General features: G+C 44.8%; 1 protein-coding gene across 2 annotated transcripts in view; it reads right to left on the reverse strand.

Moving 5' to 3' along the window:
* eno1a (enolase 1a, (alpha)) overlaps positions 1–16,925 on the reverse strand; it is a 57,032-nt gene that overhangs the window by 3,965 nt on the left and 36,142 nt on the right. For both annotated transcript variants that reach the window (XM_085967353.1, XM_085967352.1), the window contains exons 7-9: positions 15,218–15,440; positions 2,616–2,813; positions 818–1,019 (exon numbers count right to left, since the gene is read on the reverse strand). In XM_085967353.1, the coding sequence (XP_085823479.1) occupies positions 818–1,019; positions 2,616–2,813; positions 15,218–15,440 (623 nt within the window). The remainder of the gene's footprint in view (positions 1–817; positions 1,020–2,615; positions 2,814–15,217; positions 15,441–16,925) is intronic.

The following is a 16,925-nucleotide window of genomic DNA, read 5'->3' on the forward strand; positions in this document are numbered from 1 at the left end:
TAGTTTTGTTAAAACATTTCACCCACCAGTATTGTGAAGCCAATGCAAGCTTCTGCAAAAATTTGCCAACAGGGGAAAGTAGGCAACGGACTTTAAAAAAAAAAACCTTCATGCTGTTGAGTAGTCCTGCACTCGTCAGCGAAAGGGTTGGCAGTAATTAAATGTATCATCCAAAATGTGTCAATTTGAATTCACATAAAACAAATCAAAATCTCAAGTCATCTTGCTCTCTTGGCTGGCCTTCCATCCTCCACGCTTTAAACTTCAGCTTATCCAAAACCTGGCTACCCGTATTTTATCCCACATTCCAGTCTCGCTCGTTCATGACTCCTGTCCTTGCTGACCTACCATTGGCTCCTGCTCCCCCAATTTAAAATTCTCATCCTCGTGTATAAAGCCCTTCGTGACATTGCTTCTCCCGATCTGTAACCTCCCCACGCTCTACAACTCCTCCAGAGTTCTCCATTTCTAAAGACTCTGGCCTCAATTCACCACCACCACCACCGCTCCCTCCCCTACCCTGCCGCCCTCACTATTAGTAGCCATGCCTTCAGCCATCTAGGTCCCACGCTCTGGATCTATCTCTCTCTCTCCCCCTCCCTCTCTCTCTCTCCCTCCCTCCCTCCCCTCCCCTAACACACACACACACACACACCCTTCCTGCTTCAAAACCCAACTCTGAGCAAACTGTTGGTCACCCTTCCCAATAGCTCTTCCTCTGGCTCGGAGTCCATCTTTGTCCGATTACGCTTCTTTGCTAGATTAAAAAAGGTGCTATAAACATGCAAGATGCTTTTGTAAACAAAGAAGGACTCACGCTTCAATGGACTCTGTGACACTGCCAATCTGGTTTACTTTCAGCAGCAGGCAGTTGCAGGACTTCTGCTGTATCGCTTTAGTGATGCGAGTGGGGTTCGTCACAAGCAGGTCATCACCAACCACTTGCATGTTGGCTTCTGCTGTAAATTTTGACCAGGCTGCCCAATCGTCTTGGTCAAAAGGATCCTCAATGGAGACAACTGGAAAAAGCAAAGTTAACTTTTCTGAATCTCTTCACACATTTAAGAATAATATGATTGCAAGAAAAGCACAAGAGCCAATTACATCCAGAGAAAGAAAAGGCCATTCAGCCCATCAAACCCAGCCCCTTGCATGATTATTCTACTGGGGACTTCTCTCCTACACCACCTGTTCATCTACTACTTTAATAGGAAAAGTAATGTCTTTCCACAACCACTCCTTTGAGGGAATGAAGGGAAAAGTAGGGTTACAAAAATCAAGCAGTATTTTGTAATCTCTATATTCTTCGATTCTGCTCCTCAACATTTATAGATCCAAAAAAAAAGTGCCAATTACCTCAAAATCAACTTCTCTGGAAATCTGCATCGCATAGTCCATTATCCTGTGGGGGAATTTCTACCCCTCAAACCGTTGCTGAAAACATCTGAATGCTGCACTTATATCCCCTAGTACTACACTCATTGCTCAAGACTTCCACCTCAGCTATACCGGATACTATTTTGAACACCTGCATCATGTCTCCTGCAGAAATATGTTTCGTCACTTAGACCTTTACTTGTCCCCTCACCTCAAAGCCTGGAAATATTCTGAATACCAATAAGTTTATATCCTTCCAAAGATTGTTGAGGAACAGGAGAGGATTACCTTGGTTGCTCCTAGCACCGCCCCCACCCCTCCCAACGCTCCAATTTCTTGTCTCAATATTCTTTCATCTCTTCATCAAAGCATTGAGACCACGCGGAGGCAATTCAGCTATTCACTAAACAACTTGAAGCATTAGAATAGCAGGCAGGATTATCTCGATTTAAATTTTTCACATTATTGTGCTATTCATCTATTCATTTCTATCTACTCCCTTTCCTTTAAGCAACTTAAGAATTGTGCCTCATGCCAGATGATCAAGATTGTATTTTGGATCAGTAAGTAACCTAGCAAGTGGGATTCTTTCCCCCCTCCACCCCACCCCAAAATTAGGGCAGATTGCATGGTGACAGGTAACCTATAAGCAAAAAGCTTTGCATGTTCAAAACCGTGCCAATTATAACCATCCCTCATTAGATAACCCACACATGCTGCAACTTTGTATAAAGGTTTTACCGTCAGAAAACTTTGTGGAGTCAGTGTTTCAATTCTAACAATGATCCCCCCATCATCACTCTATCTGGCTAAAATCGATTAGAACATGTAAAAAACCAACTCTGTCACTGTGGACCATATGGTTAAGCAAGTAAACTGTAGCTTACCTATAGTTTGTGGCTTTTCCATCAACTCTGAAGGATTATACAATCGAGTTTAAAAATCAGATATCGCTTCATAGTAATACAAACTATAGTGTAACTGACCTATAAACGGTTAAGGCAGTCCACAAATTAAAGTTTTAATCAGTTTTGGGTTTCAGGAATGGTCCCCATAGGTCAAGCACTACTGGTGTAACACCAAACCACCCAAGGTCAGCTGATCTTAGCCAGGGCAACAGTAGGCTAGATTTGACCTCAAACCGAAGGTTACGACTTGTCACCATCTCCATCGACACCATATATAGATTTAATTCAGAGATAATAGCAGCTGTAGGAATAAAGGCTGTAGAATCTTACCAGGGTAATTTTTGGCGAAACTCAAGTAAAGGTCAATCAGCTGGTCAGGAGTGACGTAACGGCTGGGATCAGGTGGGGATTTGAAATCCAAGTCATATTTCCCATCACGATAGAATTCAGAGGCTGCTATATCCATACCAATCACAATCTTGTCCGAGTAGCCAGCTTTCTCGATGGCGGTCTTCAGCAGGTCTAACGCTGCAAGAGGAAAAAAAAGTCAAAATCAAAGTAGCCACATCCTTGCCTCAGTAGTATTTGCAACTTGATTTTGTTAAGACACAAATGAGGAGAGAAAAAAATTCACTTTAAGAGGGGGGCGGCAGGAAGTCAGCCAGGGTTCCTAACCAATGACCTTCACAGGAACATGCATTGCCACTGAAGTTCGTTCGATAATGATCAGTTAGTAATGCTGGCTGACCTGGCTTGGCGGTGAAGCCCCCATTCCCCTAGCCAAAAAGTGACTAGCAGTCGCTGTGCTTGAAGAATGACCACTTGGCCAAGGCACATGCAATTGTACACCAGCAAGAACCAACGCCATTGGAGAGGGGAGAAAACTGGAAACCAGTGCTTCCCAATATACCAACTGCAAAATAGCCAAGCTCCAGTCCCCTTTGGGATTACAATAAAATGCTGCATTAGTTGAACATTAGGCTACAAGCCAGCCATGTTATGATCAACAGCACCGTCTGGTCTGGTGTAGCCTGTTCACACCTATTTGGGACTAAAGGAAATGTTATATTCCTTCAATGGAGCACAGCAATGGTGTTGGAGCACCACACTATGAAGGGACAGATGCAGATTCAACCATTGCATTGTCCCACAAAGGTGAATAAAGGCTAGTCTGCTGCTCTCGCGCACCTAATGGTTGCCCCAAAGTAGCACTGAGGGGTCAATTATTTCTCCCTCATATCCCTGGATACGCTTACCGAATAAAAATCTGTTATAAGAACATAAGAACTAGGAGCAGGCCCTTCGAGCCTGCTCCACCATTCAATGAGATCATGGCTGATCTTCTGCCTCAACTCCATTCACCGGCCCGATCACCATATCCCTTGATGCCCTTACTAGTCAGAAATCTATCGACTTCTGTTTTGAATATACCCAATGACTGAGCCGCCACAGCCCTCTGGGGTAGAGAATTCCAAAGATTCACTGTTGCTCAGTCTTGAAAATATCAATTGACCCCCAGCTGTGTGCGTGTGTGTGCACACGTCAGAGGAGAAAGAATTCCACATTTCCACGACCCTTTGGGGGAAATTTTTTTTCTTTCCTCATTTGCATCTATCCATTTGATTTCAAAGTGGTATACAGTTGTTAGGCAGCCTCTCTCCAACTTTTCCTCAAATTTCCTCAAACAATGACCAATTTACCCTCCTCCAATCCAGGGGGTGCTGCTTCCAGTAGCATCCCCGCACTATCCTGCCAGAGGTCAGCTAACTAAGCCAAGAGCAGGAATCATATCTGGGATCGCTCTGGCCTTTACAGATAGACTCCTGAGCCATTGGGACAACTTACTCCTCACTTTGCTGCAGTAAAAATACATAAATACTGTGGCTACAAGAGCAGGTCAGAGGCAGTGTATTCTGTGGCGAGTGACTCACCTCCCGACTCCCCAAAGCCTTTCCACCATCTACAAGGCACAAGTCAGGATTGTGATGGAATACTCTCCATTTGCCTGGATGAGTGCAGCTCCAACAACAAGATGATCAACACCATCCAGGCCAAAGCAGCCCACTTGTTTGGCACCCCATCCACTCCCTCCACCACCAGCGCACCGTGGCTGCAGTGTGTACCATCTACAAGATGCACTGCAGCAACTTGCCAAGGCTTCTTCAGCAGCACCTCCCAAACCTGCGACCTCTTCCACCTAGAAGGACAAGGGCAGCAGGTGCATGGGAACACCACCACCTCCAAGTCACACACCATCCTGACTTGTAAATATATCGCCGATCCTTCATTGTCACTGGGTCAAAATCCTGGAACTCCTTCCCTAACAGCACTGTGGGAGTACCTTCACCTTATGGATTGCAGCGGTTCAAAGCGGCGGCTCACCACCACCTTCTCAAGGGCAACTAGGAATGGGCAATAAATGCTGGCCTTGCCAGCGACGCCCACATCCCAGGAACAAATTTTTAAAAAAGCAATTGCAATACATAGTGTCCAGTTTAGTGGTGACATTTAATTGTTCTTGCTTTTGACAAATAATTTTTAAATAGGACATTCAATTTTCACCACCCAAACATTCATTCAATTTTTGTCTGTTTCCGTAACAGGCGACTGCATTTTTCCGCATGAATCCAAGTTAAAAGCAATGCAGATATGGCCACTTTTTTTTTTTTTTTTTATAAAAACAAACAGTAAGCCTGGATCAAGTCTTCTCCACACTACTCAACATTGAGGACTAAGCAAGTTTGTATCTTAGCCAGGTTCCATTACTCATTGCATTAGCAGAGCAGTGTCCTCTAAACTGTAATCTTTAGAAGCTGCTCGTCTCAATCAGTGGAGGTGAATATTCCATGACCGGAATACACAATTCCACACTTCTATGTTATCATAGAATCACAGAAAGTTACAGCACAGAAGGAGGCCATTTCGACCCATTGTGTCCGCGCCAGCCAACAAAGGACTATCCAGCCTAATCCCACTTCCCAGCTCTTGGTCCGTAGCCCTGCAGGTTACAGCATCCCAAGTGCACATCCAAGTACTTTTTAAATGTGGTTAGGGTTCCTGCCTCTACCACCCTTTCAGGCAGTGAGTTCCAGACCCCCACAACCCTCTGGGTGAAAAAATCTCCCCTCAAATCCCCTCTAAACCTTCCACCAAATACTTTAAATCTGTGTCCCCCTGGTTTTTGACCCCTCTGCTAAGGGAAATAGGTCCTTTCTATGCACTTTATCTAGGCCCCTCATAATTTTATACACCTCAATAAAGGTCTCCCCTCAGCCTCCTCTGTTCCAAGGAAAACAGACCCAGCCTATCCAGTCTTTCCTCATAGCGAAGATTCTCTACTCCCGGCAACATCCTTGTAAATCTCCTCTGTACCCTCTCTAGTGCAATCACAACTTTCCTGTAATGTGGTGACCAGAACTGCATGCAGTACTCTAGCTGAGGCCTAACCAGTGTTTTATACAGTTGAAGCATAACCTCCCTGCTCTTGTATTCTATGCCATGGCTAAAGGCAAGCATTCCGTATGCCTTCTTAACCACCTTATCTACCTGGCCTGCTGCCTTCAGGGATCTGTGGACATGTACTCCAAGGTCCCTTTGTTCCTCTACACTACTCAGTGTCCTACCACTGAATGTGTATTCTTTTTCCTTGTTAGCCCTCACTAAATGCATTACCTCACACTTGCATGGATTAGGAATTTTGATGGCAGGAAATAGGAAGGAATAGATTGGTTGATTGAAAGAGTGAATTCAGGACAAATTTGGTTTACCTAATATTTGAATAAGATCATGAGAAAGCATTCCAAATTTTCTATTGCTCAGCCTTTATATTAGGATTAAATCTATCCTCCTACTGTGAAATGACACTATCTTTTGAAAGTTTCTTTCAACTCACACGAACCCCACTGGCTCACTTAGTTTCCAGTACCAAGAAAAGAACCACATCCAGAATGTTAACCTATTTTTACTCTTTACATCTGAAGGCCCTGCTGTGCATCTTCAGCATTGTGGGTTTTTATTTGACAACTACATATGTGGGAAGTAAGATATCTGAAATGATAAAAATACATGTGCACCTGACAGTAGGCAGTGTAACTTTTCATTTATTTGTCATGTGCAATTTAGGGTTAGAATGTAGTACCACCAAAATATAAAGGAGTGGGTAATCTACAAACTGGTGAGGTACAATGAGGTTCTTGGCTTGAGCAATGGACCAATGGGTCAAGAACTGCTAGCGCAACACCAAGCCATACAGACCCAGAAACTCAGGTTAGCAGATCTTAACCAGGGCCACAGTTAGCAGGCTAGATTAGACTTCAACATCCCTAAGCTAGGGAGACGTGGGAAGAATAAAAGTCTACCAGGGTTCCCACTCCCACCTATCCTAGTGACGTATACTGGAAAATACATGCACGTGGATACCAGAGATAATGAGATTATGCTTGCCTCAGTCAAATTGCCTATCAAAATCCCTCCATGACCACTTTGAAAAGAAAGACTTGCATTTATATAGTGCCTTTAATGACCTCAGGACATCTCCAAGTGCTTTAGGAGTGTAGCCACAGCTGTAATGTAGGAAACGCGGCAGCCAATTTGCACACAGCAAGCTCACACAAACAGCAATGTGATAATGACCAGATAATCTGCTTTAGTGATGTTGATTGAGGGATAAATATTGGCCCAGGACACCAGAGAGAACTCCCCTGCTCCTCTTTGAAATAGTGCCGTGGGATCTTATGTCCATCTGAGGGCAGACGGGGCCTCGGTTTAACATCCGGAAGGCGGCACCTCCGACAGCACAGCACTCCCTCAGTACTGCCGTGGTGAGGTGAGGTACCATGGGACTGAGATGCCTACAGAACCAATCCCAGCAAAGTCTCCCCGTTCAGGAGATGGGGGCAGGGCATTGCATAGAAAATTCACTTTAAAAATAAAAGCAAATTTGAACATTTGAAGTACAAATGTAATAAAGCTGAAAAAGGGCAACAAACAGCTCATCCAACCTCCCAGTATACTTTCTATTGCTCGACTCTCAAAAAGATCCAATTTTTTTTTTTTTTTTTTTTTTTGCGTCTTGCCCACCCCACCCCCCCCACCCCCACTGCAGTTTAAGTCACAGAATCACAGAATCTACAGTGCAGATAGAGGCCATTTCGGCCCATCGAGCCTGCACCGACACATATCCCACCCTATCCCCGTAACCCCACGTATTTAATCCCCTAACACTAAGGGTCAATTTATCATAGCCAAATCAACCTAACCTGCACATCTTTGGACTGTGGGAGGAAACCGGAGCACCCGGAGGAAACCCACGCAGACACAGGGAGAATGCGCAAACAGAGAATATAGGCCCATTCTACTCTAACTCACCTCATAGGTCAGCCCCCTCAGCCCAGGCATCAATCTAGAGAATCTTCACTGCATCTCCTCTATGGTAAGTATATCTTTCCTTACGTAAGGAGACCAAAACTGTACACAGTACTCCAGGTGTGCTCTCACCAAAGCCCTATATAATTGCAGCAAGACTTCCTTACTCTTGTAGTGTAACCCCCGTGCAATAAAGGCTAACATACCATTTGATGCTTTAGTGTCAAGTAAAACAAAAAAACTTAGCAAACCATAAAAAGGGAACTGTCCGCAACTGTTCTTCCCCCTCCCGCAACAAAACACATTAAATTCAAGGGACAATCAATGTATGTTAACTGAAATCTGACTACAAGGCATGCTTTACTATGCTTGATCTTTTCTTTGTTCAAGTTGCTGATATAGGCCAATGACGGTATCTGAAGAGATAGTACTCTTTAGTAAAACTCATTTAGAAGTTAAGAGCAGAATTATTCAGTACGATCCAGTTTAATAATAAAATATTGTACTTACATTAGAAAGACTTTTATCACCGGCCAGCAAAGTTGGTGTTCGTCCAAGTTCATACTTTATTTTGCACAACACCAATTTCACTGGCTAGGCAGATCGACCTACTGGTTTAACATTCCACTTGCGTTCTGACCGTGTCAAAAAGCACAGATCATCGTGCAGCGGCGCAGCTGCATTCTCTCCTGCAGCTCCTTCTTCATTTAGACACTGCCGACACAAGTCAGCTTGCAGGCAAACCGTTGCAATAAACGATGGATTGACCAGTTACAGTAAGCGGAACCTGCCGTGCATAACTTATTTTTCGGGGGGGGGGGGGGGGGGGAGGGGTTGGTCTGTGAAATTGTTCAGGGGCTACGAATAACGGTCGGCCGACTGCTCTAGGTCTCAGACAGCGAATCAACCAAAACTGAAGTAAAGGCAGCTCAGGACCGGCATCAAAACATTTAAAACACAAGCTCCCACCCGTTGTATGGCTTCACACCAGAAGGACAGCGTTAGATCAGTTTTCACACAGTACGGTTTCTGGATGTGGTCAGTAGAGGCTTTGGGGCCAGTCTGAAGTAATTTAACCCACAATCAGGGAAAACACTTATTTCTTCTGTCTGAACCTCTTGTGCATTTTTAGTGAATTGACTCATAACGGCACAGAAGGAGGCCATTCGGCCCATCGGGTCTGTGCCGGCTCTCTGTAGAGCAATCCAGTCAGTCCCATTCCCCAGCTCTATCCCCGTAGCCCTGCAAGTTTATTTCCCTCAAGTGCCTATCCAGTCTCCCCTTGAAAACATTGATTGTCTCCGCTTCCACCACTTCCGTCAGCAGCGAGTTCCAGGTTCTCCCCACTCGCTGCGTAAAAGTTTTTCCTCATGTCCCCCTGTATCTCTTGCCCAAAACCTTAAATCTGTGTCCCCTAGTCCTTGTACCATCAACTAGTGGGAACAGTCTTTCCCCGTCTAGCCTATCCAAACCCGTCAATCTTGTACACCTCTATCAAATCACCCCTCAACCTCCTTTGCTCCAATGAAAACAAATCCAGCTTCTCCAACCTGTCCTTGTAGCTAAGATCCCCCATCCCCGGAACCATTCTGGCAAATCTCCTCTGCACCCTCTCAAGGGCCTTCACATCCTTCCTAAAGTGTGGTGACCAGAACTGGATGCAATACTCCAGTTGTGGCCTAACCAGCACGTTATAAAGGTTCAGCATAACTTCTCTACTTTTGTACTCCATACCTTTAATTATGAAGCCCAAGCTTATGCTTTGTTAACCACTCTCTCAATATGTCCCGCCACCTTCAGGGACCTCTGCACATTAACTCCCAGGTCCCTCTGTCCCTGCACACTCTTTAAAACTGTGCTGTTAAGTGTATATTGCCTCTCCCTGTTCCTTCTGCCAAAATGCATCACCTCACACTTCTCTGTATTAAATTCCATCTGCCACTTGTCTGCCCATTCTGCGAGCCTTTCTACGTCCTGTTGCAGTCGATTGGTATCATCCTCACTGTTTGCCACACCCCCAAGTTTGGTGTCATTCGCAAATTTAGAAATTCTACTTTGTCAGTTAGACTCAAATGCTCAAGTCATATTTGTCAAGGATTGACTTTTTAAAAATATTTGTTTTCAGGATATGGATGATACCAGCAAGAGGACATCTATTGCTCACTTGATTTCTTGGAGGTGGTGGTCTTGAACTGCTGCAGTGCACTATATTACTGCACCCATCACGTGAAAGAGCAGAGAATGAAGGCAGGATTAAGAGTAGGTATTTAACTTCAGGATTTTACGCCACTTGAGAGGAGGGGCGGGGCGGGGAGGAGAATATTGTAAAACGCGGCAACAAGTTTAAAAGTTTATGCCGTCTCACTCGGTTGCAGAGCTGGTAAGTGGATTTTTTTGACACAGTACTGGGGACAGAAGGAAATTACAGACCGCTCAGCCATGTATTAACATGCAGCCGAGAGATGGAAACAATCAGGAGATTTCAGGAAATTGTGCGGGCTGTTTAAAGAGAAACACAAAAGGTGAAGAATATTGATAAAATGACAGCAGCAAGAACGGGCAGAAATAAACGGCAATTGGGATTTAATACCAAGAAATTGAAGAGGAAAAATCTAGTTTTTGTATCGCAACTAAATGAAGTGAAAAACGTGAGAATTGCTGAACTTGGGACGGACCATTTATACACCATGCATTTTACAAGAAACTGGTGATGAACTTTTGCTCCAACGACACAAAAGCAAAATACTGTGGATGCTGGAAATCTGAAATAAAAACAGGAAATGCTGGAAATGCTCAGATGATCAGGCAGCATCTGTGGAGAGAGAAAGAGTTAACGTTTTGGGTCGATGACCTTTAACCGTTTTCTCTCTCCACAGATGAGTATTTCCAGCATTTATTTTTGAAACAGGAATAATTTCACCACGCATTTATTTCAATGAAAGGTTGTTGCAAATATTTATAATAAATATGTGCAATAACCTTTCATTAAAATAAATGTGGGGCGAGATTACTGCTGTTGCAAAAAAAAATCTAATTTTCCACCTTCCTCTCCATAATTCCATATAAACCCTCATCAATGGTCATTATAGAACTCCTAAACTTTTAGGAAATAAAAAACATCATTATGGTAACTCATTAAAATGTTCCCTTCCTAGTTTAAGATGAAAGTCAACCAGGGAGAATATAATGATTGTATTGATCAATACAAAGACTATTTGCTCCATGGGTGATTGGGAACAGTGTGCTTATATTACAAACTGATGACTGAAAATGTCAAAACTTGGGCAAACACTAGATTACACTGGTCTAACTTGATACAATATAGTTATAGCACCAATGTATTTTTTTTTAATGTCTACTGCATTATCTGCAGTTAGTCCTAGTAGTACGGTATTGTAATCTTCAGATAATATGGAGTCATTATCACAGGTCAATAGCTCATTGTTACTTGGATACTCGATGAGTCAAGCTTGATGGCCAATCCTAGCCTCCAATGGGAAAATGCCCAGAAAGTACTGTTTTTTTCTCATTTTAAATGCATCATAAGACTTCTGTAACAAAAGCTAGTACAGGAATACCTAATTTCAAGAGGAACCTTTAAACAAAATATTCATTGCCATCAGAGCTTATTGAACAGTTTGCATCAGTACACAAAGTCAGTAGCACTCATCTCGGTCAGAGGCTGTGGGTTAAAGCCTTATTATGGACACTCCAGCGCAATACTGAGGAACTGCTGCATTGTTGGGAGTCTTTCAGATGGGACAGTAACCCGAGGCCAAGGGCTGGAGACGGGACCGCTGGGAAAATGGCAGAAACCCCACTCCCAACTCATCTTCCCAGGAGATAGTTAACAGGCAGATAAGAGGGTTATCCCCATTTTGCCCACACAGGTGCGAGCTTCCCGAAGGCTCCGAACCCCGCCAGGGTCACTGAGGCGAGTAGTGGGTCTGCGAGGGTCGGAGGGGTGCAAAAGTGCGCAGTGAAGGTAAGTGATGGGTGCAAATGTGGAGAGATGAGTATGTGAGGGAAGTGGAAAGTGTTAGAAAAAGTTTACTTATTTTGTTTCTTCTTGCAGGCTTCAAGAGTTGGGGATGCGGAGAGTCTCGCACCTCCGTGGCAGAGATGACAGATGGCTGTTGCATTGGTGAATGCAACAACCATCTAATTTCTGCAAAAGAGAGGTTTGATGAGGTCTTGAATTCAAGAACATCAATGTTAGTGTTTGACAGCTTCAGAACTGTCAAACAATGACAATTCAATCGGTCAAAAATTTGACAGATGAAACATCATACATTGACATTCTCTGTAACCAGCTTCCCCTTAATTGGCCTGCTCAGCCCACTGGGCAGGCTTAACAAGGTCAAGCAAGGGAAAATAGTATGGGTTGACCACACGTCGACGGAGACGGGACTAAAACCTGACAAGTGCGAGTCCCGCCTCCAAAAGCTCCCCATTGGCAAAATCTAGCCCTTACTGTCTGGTTTAAGCAGACACAAAAATCCCACAGCTTTCTTCAAAACAATGCAGGGAATTCTCCCCATGTCCTGGCCAACACACATACCTCAAACAACACCGCTAGAACAGTTAATTGGTCAATCATCGCCTTTGCTGTCGGTTGGGGCCTTGGTGTGCATAAACTGTGCCAGGTTTGGCTATATAACAGTGACTACACTTCAAAAGGACGTACTGTACTTGGCTTGGAAGCATTTTGGGACTTTTGAGGACATGCTATAAATGAGCGTTATTTTTCTTCTGTGCAACACTTCGACAGAAGAAAAGTCAATCATGACAGGCTGACACTTTAATGGATTCTATTTGTAAGAATGCCTTGTAGCTGTCGCATTGCAACTTCTGTATAGATATTTACTCTTAAAATATATGAAGCTGGTCTGCAGTTTGGTCTCAAGTGTGATATTTCCACAGTTGAATAGATAGATGTACTGGGAATTGTAAATTCCAGTGCAATGTTACTGTTCAAAAAACCAGTAACCATTAGCCCAGAGTTTCCACAAGCCAAGCTATAAGTCCTAGATCAGCGGGGGGCAGGGGTGGGGGGTGGTCCAGTGCACATCTCACCTTGGGAGTCTGGTACAACTGTTGAAAGTTAAACATAGAAGATAGGAGCAGGAGTAGGCCATTCGGCCCCTCGAGCCTGCTCCGCCATTCAATGAGATCATGGCTGATCATCCAAACTCAGTACCCTGTCCCTGCTTTCCTCCCCATATCCCTTGATCCCTTTCGCCTTAAGAAATATATCTTAAACGTTCAACTGCATGATTACTTAGTTAAGAAAAAAAGTCACAACATACTGTTTAATTACCAAGCTTCAGTTTTAATTTAGATCGGAGAATACACCCCAATCATAGGTGGCAATTTCGGCTAAAAATGTAGCTTGCCACAGCCTGTCCCACAAATAAATCAATTGTATAAAGTTGTTTTTAAAGCACATCAGCAAGCAAACCAATGCAGAATATTTGTTGGTACCTGGAAGACCACTTGCGTTCCACGTAGCAGCAGGCTATGATTAGCAGACAGCTGTTTTTGAAGTCTTGCAGATTCAGCAATCAAGATGAGCGACTGGGTCAACAGTTCAGCATTCTTGCATCATGCCAAATTTACAACATCACGCTGATCCAAGCTTGGTTTAAGGAGCCGCACTTCAGCAGGGGTTTGGAAATTGTATTATGGTGTACACAATCTGAAGATTTTTTAACTACAGGTAGACTATCCTTTATCCGAAAACCGAAACACGGCTGGTCCCGAGGTTTTCGGAAAATTTCGGATTTCGGAAGGTATTTTATAAGACTGGGAAATTTGTTGGGGGTGGGTCGGCGGGGGGGGGGGGGGTCGGCCGCACGACTTACGCTGACCCTCTGCTCGGCGTAAGTCGTGCGCCACTCTGGTCATGTCGTGCGCACGACTTACGCTGAACGAAAAAACCTTCGGTTTTTAGAGGGTTTCGGTTTTCGGAAGTTCGGATAAAAGGTAGTCTACCTGTACTAACATCCAACTGAACTGAAGGCTTCCAATATTAAAATCCAGGACAGTCTGGTAGGGTTTAAAATATAGGCTAAAATCTCAGGCTTAATATGTTGACATCGCCCATCTCCGCCCTTCGCCTCAGCTCATCCGCTGCTAAAACCCTCATCCACGCCTTTGTTACCTCTAGACTTGACTATTCCAACGCACTCCTGACTGACCTCCTACGTTCGACCCTACGCAAACTTGACGTCATACAAAACTTGGCTGCCTGTGTCCTAACTCGCACCAAGTCCCGTTCACCCATCTCCCCTGTGCTCATTGACCTTCACTGGCTCCCGGTTAAGCAATGCCTAGATTTCAAAATTCTCATCCTTGTTTTCAAACCCCTCCATGGTCTCGCCTCTCCCCATCTCTGTAATCTCCTCCAGCCCCACAACATCTGCGTTCCTCTAATTCTGCCTTCTTGAGCATCCCTGATTATAATTGCTCAACTATTAGTGGCCGTGTCTTGAGCTGCCAAGGTCCCAAGCCCTGGAATTCCTTCCCTAAACCTCTCCGCCTCGCTTTCCTCCTTTAAGACACTCCTTAAAATCTAGTTTGACCAAGCTTTTGGTCATCTGCCCTAATTTCTCCTTGTGTGGCTTGGTTAAAAAAAAAATGTTGTCTTATAACACTCCTATGAAGCAACTTAGGACGTTTTACTACGTTAAAGGTGCTATATAAATACAAGTTGTTGTTGTTGACAGAAATCAAATAAAAGCGTACTTGCTCAGTGGTAACACGCTCGCCTTGGCCTCGGTTGGTTGAGTTCATGCCCTAATCCACAGACTAGTGCACATAATCTAGACCGACACTTCAGTGGGAGTACTGAGGAAGTGCTGCATTGTCGGAGGTGCAATTTTTCCAGAGGAGACGCTAAACGTCTGCCCACTCAGGTGAATGTGAAAGTTCCGATGGTACTATTTAAAGAGCCCAGGAATTCTCCCCATGTCCTCCCGCATCCTTCAACCACCATCACTAATAAACAATGATCTGGTCATTTATCCCATTGTTGTTTGCGAGACCTGGCTGCGTGCCAACTGGCTGCTGTGTTACAATAGTGACTACACGCCAAATAGAAAAAAAGTACTTTATTGGCTGTGAAGTGCTTTGAGACGTCCTGAGGTCGTGAAAGGAGCGACATACAAAAGCCAGTTTTCTTGTATTGGGTGCAGATACAAATGCATTTGCCAGGCATGCACAACCTTATTGTATTTCTAAAGATATATCCATTTAGTTCCTGAACGAATATCCCGTGATTTGGAGAATAACTAAACGGCAAAGTTATTCACTCCCCACCCAACACCAGAATACTTTACTGCTGTAAAACACTCCACTGTGCAAGATGACCAGATCCAAAGAAAAAAGCAACTGAAGTTGGCTGGGAAATATTTGTCAAGCATGTTGTGGCTTTTAAAAACGAGTCACTTGTAGAACCAAGTCTTTCATTTAGATTGGTAACGGTCACATTTATATCTGCATTAGACCGTGATCTTAATTGTTCATCCGTCATCAATTAAACAAAAGTGGACACAGAACTAACCTACCTTCTTTGTTTTCCAAGATATTTGGTGCAAATCCACCCTCATCACCAACGTTGATTGCATCCCTCCCATACTTGTCCTTGATGACGTTCTTCAAGTGGTGGTACACCTCAGCACCAATGCGCATAGCCTCCTTAAAGTTGGCAGCACCAACGGGCAGGATCATGAACTCCTGCATTGCCAACTTGTTGCCAGCGTGAGATCCACCATTGATCACATTGAAAGCCTGAAAGGTGAACACAAAGGGGGAGAAATTGGGTGGAGCCACAAACGGGGCGCCAAGCTCGCCTGGGCGCCAGATTTTGCGCTGCGATCGGAGCAGCAGCGATTGCCGGAAATTCAGCTTGAGCGCCCCAAGAGGGACACGGGGCGAGGCTCGAGGCGCTCCGCGTCCCTCTTAGGGCGCTGAAACTGAATATTGCAGCGCAACGTGCCGCAGCGCACTGCGGTACTGCAGGCCTTCCTCCCATTCTTAAGGGGGAGGGGCCTGCACCAGCGCGATGAGCGATCGCGAGTGCCGGCAAAAGAGCCTGGCACCGAGGAGAAGTGCCGGGCTCTTGGAAAACAGCTGGCAATGCCGCGGGGGGAGAACAGGAGGCCGGGGACGGAGGTGCTGGCAGGCGGCCGCCGAAAAAAAACGGCCGCCCCGCACCTCCACCTTAATTTGCGCCACTGCCGCCACAGGTAGGCCCCGTGAACCGGGCACGATTAGCGAGTGGCGCTAGAGGCAGTCGCTGCCAAATATCGTGATCGGGGCGGTAGCGGGGCGCTGCGCACACCGATGACGTCATCGGTGGCGGCGCAGCGCAACAGGTTAACGCCGCCATTAGCGCCCCAGCTAAATATCGCGGGAGGCGTGGCCAGTGGCGCTAAAGCCACTGAGTGCCCTCTTTAGGCGCTAACTGGTGGCGCAGCCCACTGAATTTTTCCCCCAAAAGGTTTAAGCGGTGTGGTCAGCCGATGGTCTAATCCAAGTAACTGTTCTGATACAAATCAGAACCAGAGAGTCTAGTACTGAGCTCTCCCAAATCTAATGTGGAAAATCTGATGTGCATGCACACACTGCCAAAACAAACAACTTGCAATACTAAATAATCTGTATTGGCTTGGATCTACCACTAATACTAGCTCAGATCTTGACCAAGTTGGAGCCTTGGTTAAATAGAACTAGCTTCACTCCCTAATTCAGTTGTGCACCTTTTAGAAAAATGGCTCCCACTTTCCAAAGCTGGATTACACCCAGGTGCAACATTCTTCTCTTCTCCCCTTACTTACCTTGACCAATATTTAGAAAAAAGGGTACAACTAAAAAGAGATCTGAATTCAAATATTTTATCTTCCTTTTAATGCCAATTATACCTCCCTCCACCACAAATGGCGTCACAACCAAGCCTAATCCTGTCCTCCCTAACCCATGGCACCACCAGCTTCTTGGATACTGGAAGCACTTGGCTGAAGATTTTTGTACACGTGCACAGCACAAAGCAGTTATTCTCATGTGGCACAATCATTAAGGGGCAAACCACTGAAATGGAGAATACTGCAGTTAACCCCATTCTTGAATTGTGTGCATCATTTTGTACTGATAATGTCTCTGAACTCACCCCAAAGGAGTCAATGCAAAGTTCATTTTGATAATGGAGGTCACTTCTTTTTCTAATTAATTCACGGGATGTGGGCGTCGCTGGCAAGGCTGGCTTTTGCTGCCCAT

Source organism: Somniosus microcephalus, chromosome 25 (genome assembly GCF_052327205.1).
Source record: "Somniosus microcephalus isolate GS21.2 chromosome 25, FLI_Smic_1.0, whole genome shotgun sequence".
NCBI lineage: Eukaryota > Metazoa > Chordata > Chondrichthyes > Squaliformes > Somniosidae > Somniosus > Somniosus microcephalus.